The sequence below is a fragment of the Erpetoichthys calabaricus genome, chromosome 1 (assembly GCF_900747795.2).
Source record: "Erpetoichthys calabaricus chromosome 1, fErpCal1.3, whole genome shotgun sequence".
NCBI lineage: Eukaryota > Metazoa > Chordata > Cladistia > Polypteriformes > Polypteridae > Erpetoichthys > Erpetoichthys calabaricus.
In genome coordinates this window covers 55,717,007-55,733,628 of record NC_041394.2, presented here as the reverse complement: position 1 = coordinate 55,733,628, position 16,622 = coordinate 55,717,007, and the positions used below count along the sequence as shown (strand labels likewise).

General features: G+C 39.2%; 1 protein-coding gene across 3 annotated transcripts in view; it reads right to left on the bottom strand.

Moving 5' to 3' along the window:
• Nucleotides 1–16,622, bottom strand: part of sb:cb288 (uncharacterized) — a 40,013-nt gene that overhangs the window by 11,738 nt on the left and 11,653 nt on the right. The window contains exons 3-5 of one of the 3 annotated variants that reach the window (XM_051931897.1): nucleotides 7,195–7,249; nucleotides 6,423–6,506; nucleotides 4,708–6,223 (exon numbers count right to left, since the gene is read on the bottom strand). In XM_051931897.1, the coding sequence (XP_051787857.1) occupies nucleotides 6,063–6,223; nucleotides 6,423–6,506; nucleotides 7,195–7,249 (300 nt within the window). In that variant the 3' untranslated portion in view covers nucleotides 4,708–6,062. Of the gene's footprint in view, nucleotides 1–4,707; nucleotides 6,224–6,422; nucleotides 6,507–7,194; nucleotides 7,250–16,622 lie in introns of those variants that run through there. The other 2 variants (XM_051931888.1, XM_051931903.1) reach the window with 2 other exon arrangements.

Sequence of the window (16,622 nt, the reverse complement as noted above, 5' to 3'; positions counted from 1 at the left end):
GCAAATAAGAAAGGGCTCAGAGCCGATCCCTGATGTAATCCCACCTCCACGATTAATGCATCTGTCACTCCTAGTGCAGACCTCACCACTGTTGCACTTCCCTCGTACATATCCTGTACAAGTCTTACATACTTCTTTGCCACTCCCGACTTCCTCATACAATACCACAACAACTCTCGAAGCACCCTGTCATATGCTTTCTCCAGGTCCACAAACTAAGGCAGGGGTGGGCAACGTCGGTCCTGGAAGGCCACAGTGGCTGCAGGTTTTCATTCCAACCAAACTGCTAAACTAGAAATCAATCCTTGCCGGTTTCAGACCTTATTTAATTTTATGGATTGTTAGTCTGCAATGTTAGGTTCTTATAAATCATAGATTTTATCTTTTCCAAATATAACTTCCAAATGATTTGAAGCCTAAAACGGTATTATTTTCAGACGGTCATATTTTTCTCTTAAGTGTTTTATTAATTCAAACAGTGCATAATGAATCCACTCTGGTGTTAATGGAAACAAGTTAAATGGAGAACTGCTGGCTCCTTTGTCATTTGCATCTTGTTGCTAATAAGGAGCCATTAAAACACAGTGAATGCAGCTGTTTAAGTGTGGTGAACCTTAACAAATGAGACCACTAAAATGAAGCATCAAAATGCCACTTAAGCAGCAAGTGCTTCATCAGCAATAATTGACTTCTCATTAAGAAACTGGGTTGAAACAAAAATGTGCAGCCACTGTGGCCCTCCAAGACTGACATTGTCTACTCCTGAACCAAGACATAAAAGATGTTTTTATTTTATCTGGAGAGAGTACAGAAGTTTGGAAGACAGGCTTAGAAAGAACTGAAGCTTCTAAGAGAGACATTTGGAGAAACCATACGTAATGAAGCACCTACAGGTAAGAATGAGCGTTTTCATCTGTGCCCATGCAGCAGCAGGAAGCCAGTTGAGATGGTGAAGCTACAGTCAGAATTCTGCAGCTAAAAGTGGGATCATGGCGTAGCTTCAGAAGCTCAATTATAGATGCTGGAGTCAGCCAGTGACATATTGTATAAAAAGAATAGGAGCCTAAACAAAATCATTTTATATATACTTGGGCCATTTTTAATAATGAAATACATAAGCGACTATTTGATAGAACCGTTTGTCAAGCAGAGGAAATATTTAGGCACCTTGTGGTAAGGTCTTAGAGCCCCTCAAAATAACTCCACAGTGTTTCTGATGCACCCATCTGAGAATGCTGTCAAGATTACACATTGAGCCTAGTCCCCTCCATGCACACATCTGATCGTTATTAGAAATGGGGCACACCAACTCCGATGATGCCAGTACATTGTCTGCTTCTTCTGAAAATGGTAAGAAATCAAACAGCAGACATGGTAACACGTGCATCCTCACCTCTCTGAATCACTGGGCTGTGGATATGCCAGGTGATTGATTCATAAAGGGCACCACTTCTATGTAGGCAGTGGAAAGCATGATCTGCCGGTCTATCCATGGTGCTGTTCCTCATTGAGAATTTCTAAAAGGTGGTGCAAACCCTTCCTTGAAGCATCACTACCAGGATCATCCCATTATCACATCCATGTACAATATGAAGGAGTGGAATTGGGACTCATAAAGACCAGCAACATGACTAATCCTTATTAAATTTACTAATAAAACTGGAGCAGGAATCCTTAAGACATTCTCCATGAACTGCAGCAGCAGTGCAAAGGGCATGAGGATCAGTGATCTTCTGATCCTATCCAGTTATGGCCTTTCTGTGGTGAGCCCAACGCATGGAGCTCTAGTGGCTCTAATTATGCAGCTCCAACCATTTGCATATCTGGCCAGGCTGCTCTCTAGAACTGATATTCATGCAAACTGGAACCCTGCTTCCAGGCATTTTTTTTAATTGAGCTTACAAATATCCATATTACTAACCGAGAATGCTAAACCGGATGGACGCAGGGCCATCCGGCCATGGGCCGTAGCCGCAAAAAGACGTACTGCGCAGGCGCCCCAAGAAATGAGGCTCCGCGAGAGGCGGACGCGACCACAGAAAAAAGGAGTCAAACGCAGGCGACGTACAGCGGCGCACGAAACCCATTGCACACGAAACTAGCACACAAAAAAAAAAAGAAGCCGCTCGCACCCACCTGCAAGCCACCCCCCAAACCCCCCCCCCCCCCACAGGCACCGGACTGGACACACACAAAGAGGACGATTCAACAAGCCCCTGGCACACAAAGAGAAAGAAGACGCTCGCGCACCACCAATCCCCCCCCCCGCTCAGACGCCGAAAAAGCACACAGTGCCGCACGAATCCCACTGCACACAAAACGGGACCCACACAAACAGGAGGATTTAACAAGCTCCTAACGCAACAAAAAAAAGAAGCCGTGACCGCCACGCCAGGCCCATTAGAGACGAGACATGGCACACGAAACGTTCACAACAACGATGAATCAGACCCACAAACACACTAACATCAATAAGAAGTGACACCCAAAGCCCCATTTCTAAAGGAACCGTCCATATTAAACATACGTCATCTCAACACCTTCACACTAGGCAGCATAGGTGGATCTCCTTACAATAAAGCACTATTAACCGTTCAACTGCAGAAAAGGCTCCATATTAACAGTGAGTGCAATCCTCCTTATTACTTATCCATATTTCGCATGCTGAGGAACAAACAAGTCATGAATACACGCTCACGGGTACAAAACGATTCGGCTCGGATAACGGGACCAAACACACGAACCCGCATGAAACAACAAAATACACGGCGGCGCATCTGCATTACATCCTACAATAGTTCATTTGATTTTGCATCTACCGGAGTAAATATCAGGTCACCAAAAGGCAATGGCCCATACTGCTTTCGCGTATGTGGACAAATATTACATCGCATTGGAACAGTGCACCCTGAAACAAATCAAGAACGCAAATATGCACAAATCACATCGGCACCCACAAAGCGATTCTGAAACCGCGGAAGAAAAAATGTCTCGGCTCCAAAAACACATGTCACTCCTTATTCCAAATACCGGTCCCAATCACAGAAACATCGGTATCCACTATGACAATGCACAGTAACAATGCACATGACATCCGTCTTGCCACACTATTAATTATAGATGAATGTACAATGGCATCCAGTCACTTACTCAACACCATTGATAAACTTCTACAAACGTTGATGAATAATAATATTCCCTTTGGAGGAAAGGTACTTTTATTAGGAGTAGATTTTAGACAGTGCTTACCTACTGCTCCACATAACATGCGCTCAGCTATTATTCAGTCCACCTTAAAATACGCGACGACGTCATATAAACAACACGAGACCGAACTACAATACATATACAGGCGCGAGACCTAATTGGTGATAATACGAGGAAACGAACAGTCCGCATATTAACAGTGAGTTCGATCCTACTTATTACTTATCCATATTCTGAACGATAAAGATCAAACAAGTCATCAATTCACGATCACGGATACAAAACCAGACGGCTCGAGTAACGGGACCACAAACACGAACCCGCATCAAACAAAAACATTCACCTCAGCGCGCTTCTAAAACCGCGGAACAAAAAATGTTACGCGAACAATTGGCTTTGCTTTCTAAAGATACACTTGGTACAAAACATGCGATTTCCAGATCCCGAATATAACAATTGGTTATTACAACTAGAACATTGTACACTCACCAATACAGATGGACTTCACCCAGATATTATTACAATTCCTCAACCCTTCATCTGCGACGACTTACTTACGGAGATATTTGGAACAGCGGTCTAATTAGACCAAATGCCCCTTTTAACACAACGCACTATATTATGTCCAAAAAATATTAATGTTGATCACATTAATAACCAGGTCATTTCATTACTTCCTGGAGAGACACGGCTCTTTCTAAGCTCTGACAAAGTTGACTCTGATGACGACAATGAACATCTGAATTTCCCCTTAGAATATTTGAACACTATTAACCCAGCCGGATTAACACAACACAATCTTAACCTTAAAAACGGAACAATAATCATGCTATTAAGAAACCTTAACACTAAACAGGGTTTATGCAATGGCACACGTTTAGTCGTCAACACCATGACACACAATGTTATTCAAGCGACAGTTCTTACAGGATCACATGCTAACAATACTGTTCTCATTCCTAGAATTGACCTTACGAGTTCTGACCTAGAATTACCTTTTACACTGAAACGCCGACAGTTCCCCATTAAACCTGCATTTGCCATGACCATCAACAAATCACAAGGACAAACCATGGACAAGGTTGGCATCTACCTCTCTGAGCCCGTTTCTGGACATGGACAACTTTATGTTGCCTTCTCACGTGTTCGACGTTCATCTGACGTTAAAGTTAAAGTTATAAATGCTCCATGCCAAGGAAGACTCATTCAAGGACAGGACACCATCTTTACTACTAATGTTGTGTACAAAGAAATATTCCAATAAAACATTACTCTGTGCCAAACACTGTATTTTTGGCTTTCTATATGCATCATCCAAACCTACACACTATTCTATATCTCATTCATACATCTCACTCTTTGTCATGCCCCAACACCAGGGGTTGGCGAGCGAAGCGAGCAGGGGGCGGAGCCCCCTAGTATATTAGAAATGTTACAAACATGCAAAAATCGCTAGAAAAAAGTAAAGCTAAGCTGAAAATTAAAAGTTATTTGGTTCCTCACAATATTACCCAAAAGTTTTCTCCACAGAATTCTGCCATGAATAGAAAAATTTTATTTCTATTCTACATTTACTTGCTTCAGATTTAAATTTTTTCTTTTGGGGGGTATATAATAAAAATATATAATCTAACAAAACATTATGTATGAAGTCACAATCTTACATCTATCCATCCATTTTCTTAATCCTTTTAACCAGAGCAGGGTCACAGGGCAGAAGAAACCTGCCTCAGCTGACATCGAGCGCAAGGAAGGAACATTTTGACAGGATGACCATCCATTTTTCCAGCATGATGGAGCACCATGCCATAAGGCAAAAGTGATAACTAAGTGGCTTGGGGAACAAAACATCGAAATTTTGGGTCACATAGTCATGAAACTCCTCAGACCTTAATCCCATTGAGAACTTGTGGTCAATCCTCAGGAGGCGGGTGGACAAACAAAACAGCACAAATTCTGACAAACTCCAAGCATTGATTATGTAAGAATGGGCTGCCATCAGTCAGGATTTGGCCCAGAAGTCGATTGACAGCATGCCAGGGTGAGAAGGGCCAACACTAAAAATATTGACTCTTTGCATAAACTTAATGTAATTGTCAATAAAAGCCTTTGAAACTTATGGAATGCTTGTAATTATACTTCAGTACACCATAGAAACATCTGACAAAAAGATCTAAAAACACTGAAGCAACAAACTTTGTGAAAACCAATACTTGTGTCATTCTCAAAACTTTTGGCCACAACTGTACATACTTGTTCAGCAGTATATTCTTACATTTCTATTAAACATTACAATGAGGGGACACAACGTTACTTTCATGCTTGGGGACTGGGGCGTACTACAGATGATGATACAGTAAAGCCAGTGCTACAAATCAAGCCTCAGCACCTGACACTTTTGTTGTGTGATCTGTAAAGGTAACAGGCATAACATTCAGGCATGACCTTCAAAAAGTGTGCAACACAAAACACAATTTTAGAAAACAGCTGGCGTAAATATCTTGAAGGATAGATGACACCTATGCCAGTGTACACTTATACCATTCTCACAGAGTTGTCACACATGTTTCAGATGTTCACCATTCAGGCTCACTGAAGGTATGTAATTCCACTCCGGCACGAAAGGGGGCGCTGGTGCCAATCTGCTCGTCCCTTCCCTTCACAGTGGCGGGAACACGCTCAGTGAGGGTAGCTGACTCCACCTTCTCGGTCCACCACCTGCAAGTTCAGAGGCTACCAGAAGGAAGTGTCATTCTAAGATGTGAGCACTCCACAGGACAGACCTCCATCCTCGTGACCAACCTTTTAGAAAATCCTATGCCTAAGCCCCGAGAGGTGATCTACTTTTCGTCCGTTTATATCTGTGCCATACAATGCCCGTTTATTTTGAAGTTAAGAAAAGCCTTTGAGAATTCAACAAGGATGACCAGGGTTGTGCCCCAACGCAGCTTGTCATTCCTGACTCGAGCACGCTGTATAAACACAGTTTCTGTTACAGGAGTATTTACAAGGAAACCTGCAATAAACGAAACATCATTAACAGTTTTCTAATTTGCAAATGTCATCATGAGTGTTTACTGTTTTTCAAAGGTTTGCTCTAGCAAGCATTTGCAGCTGAATTGTCATCTATTACTTTAAGAAGTAAAGAAAAATATTAAATTCATAATAAAACAAGAGACGAGAAGAAGGTAATTTGTAAATTGTAAACAGCCTACCTGGAATGATGCCGCTACCCCTAGCCATCTCATCCTTACTGCTGGTAGGCTTTGTTGGAAGCCACTCGGTGTACTCAGTGGAGCCTGAAAATGAAAACACAGGAGCCGCACAGACGGTGTTTAACATGCAAAATAGTGCATTGACAGGAACAGTGAAAAAAAACAAGAGCAGCTAGTGAGGAACACAACTGAGAACAGTCAAAACAGTCTCCATGTCATTTACCTTGAGGCAGCTGAACAAGGACCACACATTACCATATGCTCCACTAGGCGCAGACTTGTTTAGCCTTGAAAGTGCGACGTTAGGCCAAGTCAGGAGGAGGATATAAACAAGGAAAAGGCAGCACTAAAGCAATGATTACAGACACAAACAATGACCACATCGTTTTTCCATAACATCTGAGCACATATAATCATATATCTAGATTAGCAGTTAAGCACTTCAAAAAAAATGCAGTAAGGGAATATGCCTGAATCAAATGGCCATGCTGTCAGCAATCCCGAGGATCACTTATCAGCACAGCCTCTCTGTAGCCGAATAACAGGCAACTGTAAAAATTAATTCGCTTAGCAAATTTAGAAGTATGTAAATTTGAAGAGTAATGTTTCAATTTGATGTGCGTCAACAGTAAAGATATTGCTCTTCATGGAGCAATGGAAAAGAAAACAAAAGCGTCAGCTCCCTTGAATTATCCGAGTCAGCAGCATCTCTCACACCCTGCCTGCCAAACCAATAAAAGGCCAAAATACGTGGGGGTTACTGTACACTCACCATTGCTGATCCCAGAGAGGCCAAGCGAACGCCAAGCGGGGTCCTGAGATGAACTCTGAGAAAGCAAGAATAAGAAGAAAATGAGGCAAGGCAGTCTGTATAAGAGGAGCTTATGCTGTTCAAATGTTTTAAAAGAAAAAGCTCAAACAAAACGGAAAAATGACAGTGTGTGTACAAATGAACGACAGTGGATAGAGAAACCAAGGGGAGGGTAATGTCTGGGCAGCACTGGGCACACACCAAAATGGTATAATAATTTATTTAGCGCATTTCACACGTCACCACAAAAAAGAAATAGCAAGACACAACGGAAGTCAACAAGAAAGTATGTTTCAAATGTAAAGTCACACTGCGTTTTCTTGTAAATAATGTCCTAGCCGACACCTAAAAGCTTTTCAGGTTTTGGTTCTTGTAAAACACGGACACTATTGCATTTGATCAGATTCGTATTTACCTTAAATATCCTTCTGTTGACAATTGATCAAAACAAATCAAATTGATTTGACTTTTCACTACCTTTAAATCACAGTCAGCATTACCCAAAACGTGGAATTAGCGGAGCACTTTACAGCATCACCTCTGATCCTTAGTTAAAAGCTGAGCAGGACTTCAGCCAGGCTATGCACACAAAACTTCATTTGTTACAACAGTGTACAGTGCAAGTTAACAGGATCTTCATTTGTGTCACTGTGAATGTTGAGATTTGTTTACACATTTGTTGTTCCTAACAATAACCTAGTAACAAGCTAGGTCAGCATTAGGGATAGGACCTTTAATATTGATTTCACTCATGTCTCTTGGTAAAGTAAAAGGCAAGAACATCACAGCAATAATGACAACAGCAGGCTATTCAGCCCATCACTGTCATAAGTCATCAATCTCTATTTGCCACACTCTTGTAAAACAACATCAAGTTGAGCTTTGAAGATCTCTAAAGTACAACCAAGTACCACATAGCTTGCTAACGTTTCCCTGTATTTGTGATGAAAATCTTCCTAAAGATGATGTCAAATTTCCCCTTAACCAGTTTCCACCCATGTCCTTATTGAAGAACTCACTTAAGTATTAGACATGATCTAGTATTTTATAACTCTATAATTTTTAACACTTCAAAAACTCTTACTCTCCATTTGTTTAAAACACAAGTTAAATTTCTTTAGTCTTTCCTCATAGTTCTCACTCCACACTATTTGTATCAGTCCAGCCACTTTGGTCTAGACTTTCTCTACTACTGTTGTGTCTTTTGTTGTAAAATGGAGACCAAAACTGAATATAGTAGTTCAGGTGAGGCCTCACCAGTGAATTAAATAACTTAACTTCTGTTTACCTTCTGAATGACTTCTGTACTATGCCTGGATGTGGACAGAGACAAGTCCACTGTGACTCCTGCATCCATCTCATAAGGTGTACTTTCAAAATCCCACACTCCCACCCCACTGCCACTGTGTAATCAGATACAACTTTTTACTTGAGGAGTTGCTTTACATTTCATCTGCCACAAGTCTGTCCTCTGCCCAGGTGCACCCTGTAATAATTTGGCCGACACTAAACTTGAGGTCGACAACAGAGGTTATAAAAAAAGGTAAATGTATCCTTGTATCTTAACACTTTGCCAATTTTGCACAAATCTACATGTTGTGCCCTGAATTCCCACTTCGTTCAGTTTGATCACTAAGCTTTCGTGTATGACCTTACCAAACGGTTTCTGAACAATCAAGATAAATACCACCATATGCACCTCTTTGATCGTGCGACATACTGCTTCTTTCTAGAATTCCAACATGTTACTGACACCCAATGTTCTCGCTAAATCCATTCAGACAGTTCACCAATGCACCTCTTGTAGCATGTCTCTTTACTTTATTAATTGCTTCTAATAATTTACCAGTGGTGCATGATTAATGTACTGGCCTAAATGACTTGGATCAGCCCAGATCACCTATGTATGTAATGGGGTGATATCCGTCATCTTCCAAAATAGGAATTTCCCCCTTGTGCAGTGAGTCAAGAGTTCAAACATGTACTCATTAACCTACTTAAGCACTCCTAGGTTAATGTTATGTGGTCCTGGCGATTTGTTTGATTTTGTCTTTTTAATCCAAACAGAATTGACAAATCACTCAGGACCTCCTTAACATTCTCAGGAAGGTTATCAGCTTCTTCACAAAAATGTAAATTTAGGGCACAATGCTTTTTTATAATTTGTACATTTTAAGTTCACTTATACCATCCCTAATATACTTCACCACTAACCTGAATGCTCATTCATTAGTAAAATGCAAGAAGTAGGCCTCTGGGACAGCTTTTGTATGTTCTGCAGTATTTGTCCACAACTGCCTTTTGGCTTTCCCAATATTCTTTTTTTAATAACTGTTGCATGCTTTATACAACCTTGGTTTTTTTCCCCCAATATTTTTTTCAATTCTTTATTGATCCACTGCAAAGCTTCCTTTAATTTCTTAATGTTTCTAAAATCTGGAATGAATCTGTCCAGTGCTTTGTGTGGAATACTTTTAGTCCTGTTCCACTGTTCCTTGATCATCTTCATACTTTGCTGAGATTCTGTCTGTTTTAGAATTTTCCACACCTACTCAAAACTCACTTTTGTAAAATTAATCTAACAGTTTTATGCAGTGTTGGTACACAAAATATTCGACTCCATCTCCTAAGCTTTTGGTACCACCAACTCAGACTCCTCTATTTGTAATTAAGAATAATATATTTGCTACTTGTATCTTGTATGTTGTCTGCTTTCATCACTGCCAGTGTGATTCATCTTGCCTGAAGAAGGGTCCCGAGTTGCCTCAAAAGCTTGCATATTGTAATCTTTTAGTTAGCCAATAAAAGATGTCATGTTGCCCGACTTCTCACTACATCCATAACGGCTAACACGGTACAACATGCTAGTACTACTTGAACCAGGATATCCACACTAAGATGTGACTCATCACCCATTTGAAGCAAAAACATATACAAATCAATCATTTACATAAATGTCTCTCCTTTTCGCTGGTCTTTCCTAAATAATTTTTAACTAGGTTATACTCATGGCCATCATTCAAATTCAAACAGGTTTCTGCTACTGCTATAATATCATGTGCAGATGCATACAATTTAAATTCATTGGTTTTATTATTGATACTTCTAACATTAAGGCAAACAATTTTCAATTACTCATTTTATTTAGAAATATCTGTATGCTAGTAATTTCAAAGATATCGTCTATACTTCTAGCAAGATTACTGTCCGTTCCTTTAGTTATAAACACGTACTGTCCTAAACTCCTTCCTCAATTGCACAGTTTACAGAATCTACTTGAATGCATCCTCAGTACACTGATGCACCTTCAGTTAATAGGCAACCTGCCACTGCAGTGCAGATCCCATCAGTTCCAAAATTTTCCCCAATGTCCTACAAACCTATGTCCCTCTATCCTAACCCAAGATTTCAGCCAATTATACCTTCTAATTTCCACAATTTTTCCCAGACTACAACATGGCACTGGCAGAACTTTTGAGAAGACCACCCTGTCAGTATTGTCCCTCAGCTCCTTCATGACAAATTGAGACATTTAAAAAAAAAAAAAAAAAAAAAAAGCAGCCTACCCTTACCTGTAATGGACCCTTACCAGCATGGACAATGTCATCAAGACCTATCCCCACTCTTTGGAGCTAAAAATCTCTCTACTAGAACCTTCCAATATAACTAAATTTACCTCTTTTGGAGGACTGGTTTTGTGGTGACCTGTTGAGGCTCCACTTCTCCGTCTACCATCTCAGTTATCAGAATCACCATCCACACCTGCAAAGTCCTGAAAACTGTTGGACACTTCCAGCTCTGGGGTAGATGCCTCCAAGAATGTCCTAAGAAAGGTACCATATTATTCAACAAACTCTCTTCACACAAAAACTCCATAAAATTCTTATACTTAAGATCTACCAATGTTTGTGTTGTATAGTCGAGGTTTATGCCTTTTTTAATGTTTTAGCCATGTGGGATCAAACTCCAAAGTATTAAAACTGCGAGCTAATTAGGGATGCAAGTCAGTGAGACACAGATTACTAGGTGACAATTGTGCAGATTTTGAAAAAGAATGGTATTTGAAAACACTTGACTCAGGTTACTTTGACATTGTATTGGTTTAACAGTGGCGTAAACATTTGGTTTTCTGAAGAATTAATTCTGAAATTGACACACAAGAGAGTGTTCACCTCACATGCCATACTATGGCAGGTGTGTGGTGTAATAAACACGGAGCAGACATTAGTCAGCCATGATAGATTCATACATTCTTGTTTATCATGGCACTGGAGTGTGGCGACTAATTGCATGCTGTTCAGACATGAAAGTTTGAATTTCACTGTACTCTGTATGTGAGGCAACACCACTACTACTACTACTACTACTACAGTGTTCAGGATGTTCTTAATACATTTGTATTAGTCTTCATAATTACACTGCAAACAAACATTCAAGTAACATATGGAAGAGAATTATTTTTTAACTTAGTATTAAATGTATTGGTTTTTCAAATTAACATCCCCTTACGATAACTGAGAAAAAAACTACAGTGTATCATCTCCAATGTGCACTGCATAGCACCCACAGAGTTTATATGAGGACAAATAGCACTGTAAAAAACTGTAACATTAAAAATACATCAATATAATCAATAACAACAATTATCACTAGCCTCACTGGACTTCATTTTCAGTGTCCAAAATATCTGAACATGAACATGCATGTTCGGTGGAGAAACTAAACTCTACCAAACTCTTTTTGAAGCTCAAGGCATGTCACTCAATACTTTCTACTGTTTCATCTTAACAAAAAAGAAAAGTCAAACTTCCCTCTACATATCACCCTTAACACTGCAGGAAAAAAAAAAATCCCTGAACAAAATGTTTTTGTACAGTACATGTCTAACCCCTTACAGACATTTCCATTAAGTCTGAGAGAGAAAACAGGCAAGAATGTGGTAGGGCTTGTATAATCTTGTCTGTTTTTCTTTCACTATCAGGCAGAAATGCAAAGGTCTCCTTGAAGAACAAAAAGCTTGATTACTTCAAAAGGGTAGCCAAATGAATCCAAAGAGAACAGCTGTTTTCTAACCACGATTTATGAATTGCCCCACAAGGAACAGAACTACATCAGTTTACTTTACCTACAAATAGATCTGGAAGTGAGGAAACAGTTCAGGCACGACACTGTAAGCTATAATATAAGCCTGCGGAATCAGTATCTAAAATTCACAAATTATATGCTGTTGTCATTTCACCTTCATGAGCTTTAATACAGTATTTAGAATGACAAGTTCCAAGACAAATCATTTCATATTAATTACCAAAACATTTTGTAATGATTCAGAAAGGATTTGTGTTGTTATAACATAACATGGAAAATGAACATAGCTGGACTGAAGGCCCTGAGAGAAGTGATGCAAACGCAAGTTCACTTCTCCTCAATTTCAAAGCTACAGTGTCTCGCAAAAGGCCTAAACACATCTATGTATAATAATAAACTAAAAAAAAAAATGACAAGCTGATCCTTCAGAATTTAAGTGTAGACTCCCATCTAAGTGCTTTCAAGGTAAATTGTACCTTCGAATGTTTAGTGGAGAGTATCGATGAATGATTATTTTGCATCATATTCTTCCCAAAGTGCATTTTTTAATCCAGCAAATCTGCCTCAGGATAGAATGGCGATACAACGGTTCGGCACCACTTCATTTTTTTCAAGATTTCCTAAATTTAAATTGTAGCCAAGGTTTGCACAATGTGTAAGTTTTATTGCTTTACTCCAGTATGGCAAAAGAACACAAATCAGACAGACAAGTCTGTTCTGTGAAGGACTGGCTTTTCCTCACTGCGCAGGGTTAGCCCCTCACTTGTACCCTGTGCCCGCGTATTGAAATAAATATATTTGTGAAATTCACCCGAGAGTGGAAGGATGCATTAAAGTGCACAGGCGTACAATCAAGAAGGGCATTTTCAGGTTAAAAAAAAAAAATTTAAAATATGGTACTTTTTTTTTTTTTTTTTAATGTTTTGAGAAGTAAGGTAACCAAATAGAAGAACACTAACAGATCTTTTCAGATAAAAACGTGTCTCCGGTTCATCGCTATAAACACAGAAAGCAGCTTTAACATCTACTGGTAATGTGATGTAAATATTTAGAAATACAGAACACAGCATAAACTCTATTGATAAAAAAGGCAAACTGCTTATCCAGCAAGCATCTGAAAAATTAAAAACAACTAAACAAATCCACCATGAATCTGCTGCAGTGTAACAAAACTAGCAGCACACCAAAGCAAGGCTGAGAAATGCAGAATGTCAAAAGCAGGCCACCATCATCTACAAGTACAAGGCCTGCTGCATCAAACAAGAGGGTACAGTTCTTGAAAAATATGGAAACACCAAAACAAGTAAAGCATACCAATGCATCATTAAGACACATCTTAAACATATTAACAGTGTGTGTGTGGCAATAAAATATTTAAAAAAAATATATAAACAGCAGTTTATAACAGTGGTTTAACATTTCATAACGTGGCAATTTCCAAGCCTATGTTTATCTAGTAATCCTACATGCTTTTGCTTCTAGAATTAATGCGACTGCACAGAATCTGAAATGTTAAGAGCCTGCTAACTTCTCACTTGTAAAAGAATTATATATGAAAATTGCTGATTAGCACCAAATTATCTTTTGACTCTTTTTACAAGTCATAACTTCAAGGAAACCTGTGCAGTGTTCATGCCTCTGCTAGCAAGAACAGTAAGAAATAATTTCCTTTCAATATGCATTTAAGCAAAACGTAACATACAACAGATGTTAAATCCCTTTTTCTTCTGCATGTAATGTCCCTCTCAGCTGAATTTGTTTGTAATTCATGAAAAATAGTGTGGGGAGTCATGTATGAGTTTGTGCGAGATGGACTTTCACCCAATCCAGGACAAATTCCTACCTTAATGTCCGAAGCAGCCAAAGTAAACAACTGTACCCTGAAAAGGTGCCAGGAAAAGGAGGTTTAGAAAAACTGAGTGATGTATTTCATACAAAACAGCATAAACACAATTGGCATGAGTGCGATTTTATTTGTCTTTTGCACCCTATTTTCTCAACTTCTAAATAGCAAAAGTACAGATAAGCAGAAGCCAGTAATAGAGTTTAATAGGGATGTAAATAAAAATGGTTTTAATTATAACAAAAAAACCTGTTTAAACATTTAGCCAATTGGAACATGAAAATTGTACAAGAAGACAAGGTTAAAATATAGCATCAACATTCACTTTGACAAGCTATAAATTAAACAATCAACTATTCTAACAAAGCAACCTCTGAAAGGTAAGTCTGTGGAACACCCCCTCACCAGTCCTGCTCATGGCGTCGTAATAACTTCTAAATACAACCAACTGTGCTACCCATCTAAGAGGGGTTGAAATCTAAGTAATCAATGTAGACCTTAGAATTAACGTTTGCAGTACACCATACAATGCATGTGTGTTTGTTATATAACATTTGGTATGGGATTCATAAAGGCAAAGTTAATGTTTGTGATGTGCCATCTAGTGGAAGGACAGAGACATAGCAACTGGACAGACACAGACAGGCACATCACTTTATTAAGGTGGACTATTTGTGCTGCCCACCCAAGACATGCTGAAATCTAAGCAATCAATGTAGACCTCAGTGTTAACGTTTGCAATGCACATGTTTCAGTTATATGCCATTTGGTATGGCATTCTTAAAAGTAGGGTTAATGTTTGTTGGAATGTCAAGTGCAATTCATTCCATTACTAAAAATATTTGTGATGTGCCATCTTTTGGAATGACAGATACAGAAATCAGACAGACATGTAGACTCTTACCCTTTTATTAAGGTGGATGAGTTTTCCAACACTAGTGCCTTTTATAACACAGGCATGGAAGTGACAGTGGCCCTATAGTTAAGTAGCAAACAAAATAGAGGTACTGGGGTGTGTAATGCAGGAACATTATGTCCACACTGTTACATTTTCACTTAAAAACACAGGCATCAGTCTGTTTTCACCTTTCATCCACACTAGCCTGGTATTTTTAACCCCTAAAAATGGAGACTTTTGAAAAACATCTCCAGCGCCATATACTGTACTTTCAGAAATGCCAGCTTATTGTTGCAGACTGATGGCGCTCAGATTTGTTTTGTGCTTATTAAGTAATTGCAACGTTGTTCCTGGAATGGTCACCCTTCACAGAAAAAAAAAAAAAAAAAACACATACCAAAACTGTGGAAATAGAAGAGCTGCTTTCAACAGCACCTGTTGTGTTGCTTACCTGTATGCATCTAAGTTGCATTTTGTAAAGTTTAAATGTTACATACAAGTGCAGAATGCACAGAATGTGATAAATCCTGAGGACAGCAGTGTTGCCATCCCTTCAAGAACATGCCCAGTCTAGACAAATATTTACTCTATATGCATTTTCAATCATTTCTGGGTGGACGGAGATACTTTTGAAAATGATGTGAAAACTATAATGTTGATACAGAATGTTTTCATTTAAAAATATTTTTTAAAAACAAAGTAGGGTGAACGTAGAAAAGAAGTGTCCTAAGATTCAAGACACAATATGTGGAGCACAATAAGCAGTGATTATATGACAGCTGCCGAGGGCAGTGAGCTCTATTACGCTGTGCATTCTATGGTACAATTAACTATTTTTATGCTTAAAAATCATTAAAAAAAAACATTTACATACAGTTCGTATGGTCTGGAATTGATTAATTGTATTTACATACAATCCTATGGGGGAAATTACTTCGGGTTACGACCAGAGTTTTGGAACGAATTACGGTCGTGACCCAAGGTTCCACTGTATCTCCAGACAACAGACAGCTCCTTTTTTCGGCAAAAGTTCTTCTGTGTCATCATGTTCAACTTTATCGTCTGCTACAGCTTCAGTTTCGGAAATGTTCTTTGTCCATTTTCACTGCTCAATACCTACACTAACGCATGTACTCTGTTGCATGCATGTTCAGAGGTGTAGCAGTGAAAAAGGTCCCCCCCTTAAACAGTTTCCCGCTGCGGCACGCTCCGAATGTTGTTTAGGCAAGTTTAAAACAGTGTTGTGGTATAAGAAAAATCCATATCATAAAAATAAACAGTTTTCGGTATGAACCGGTACTATATTTTAGTGTCCTCAGTCAAGGCCTCTGCATTGCTGCTATTTTAAAAGCATTTTAGTGGAGCACTTTCCCTCTCAGAGCAGTAAAGTATCTTTTGTCACAAACTCTACCGACTGGAATGATTAATTTGGAGGATTTCTATACCCAGCTCTGCCAGGTGGGGATTTCCAGCTGCATTTGCCATTTACCATCTTGAAATGGTAGAACAGATCATAAAAGCCAAAGAAATATGAAAGTAAAGCCGAGTGCAACTCAAGGCCAA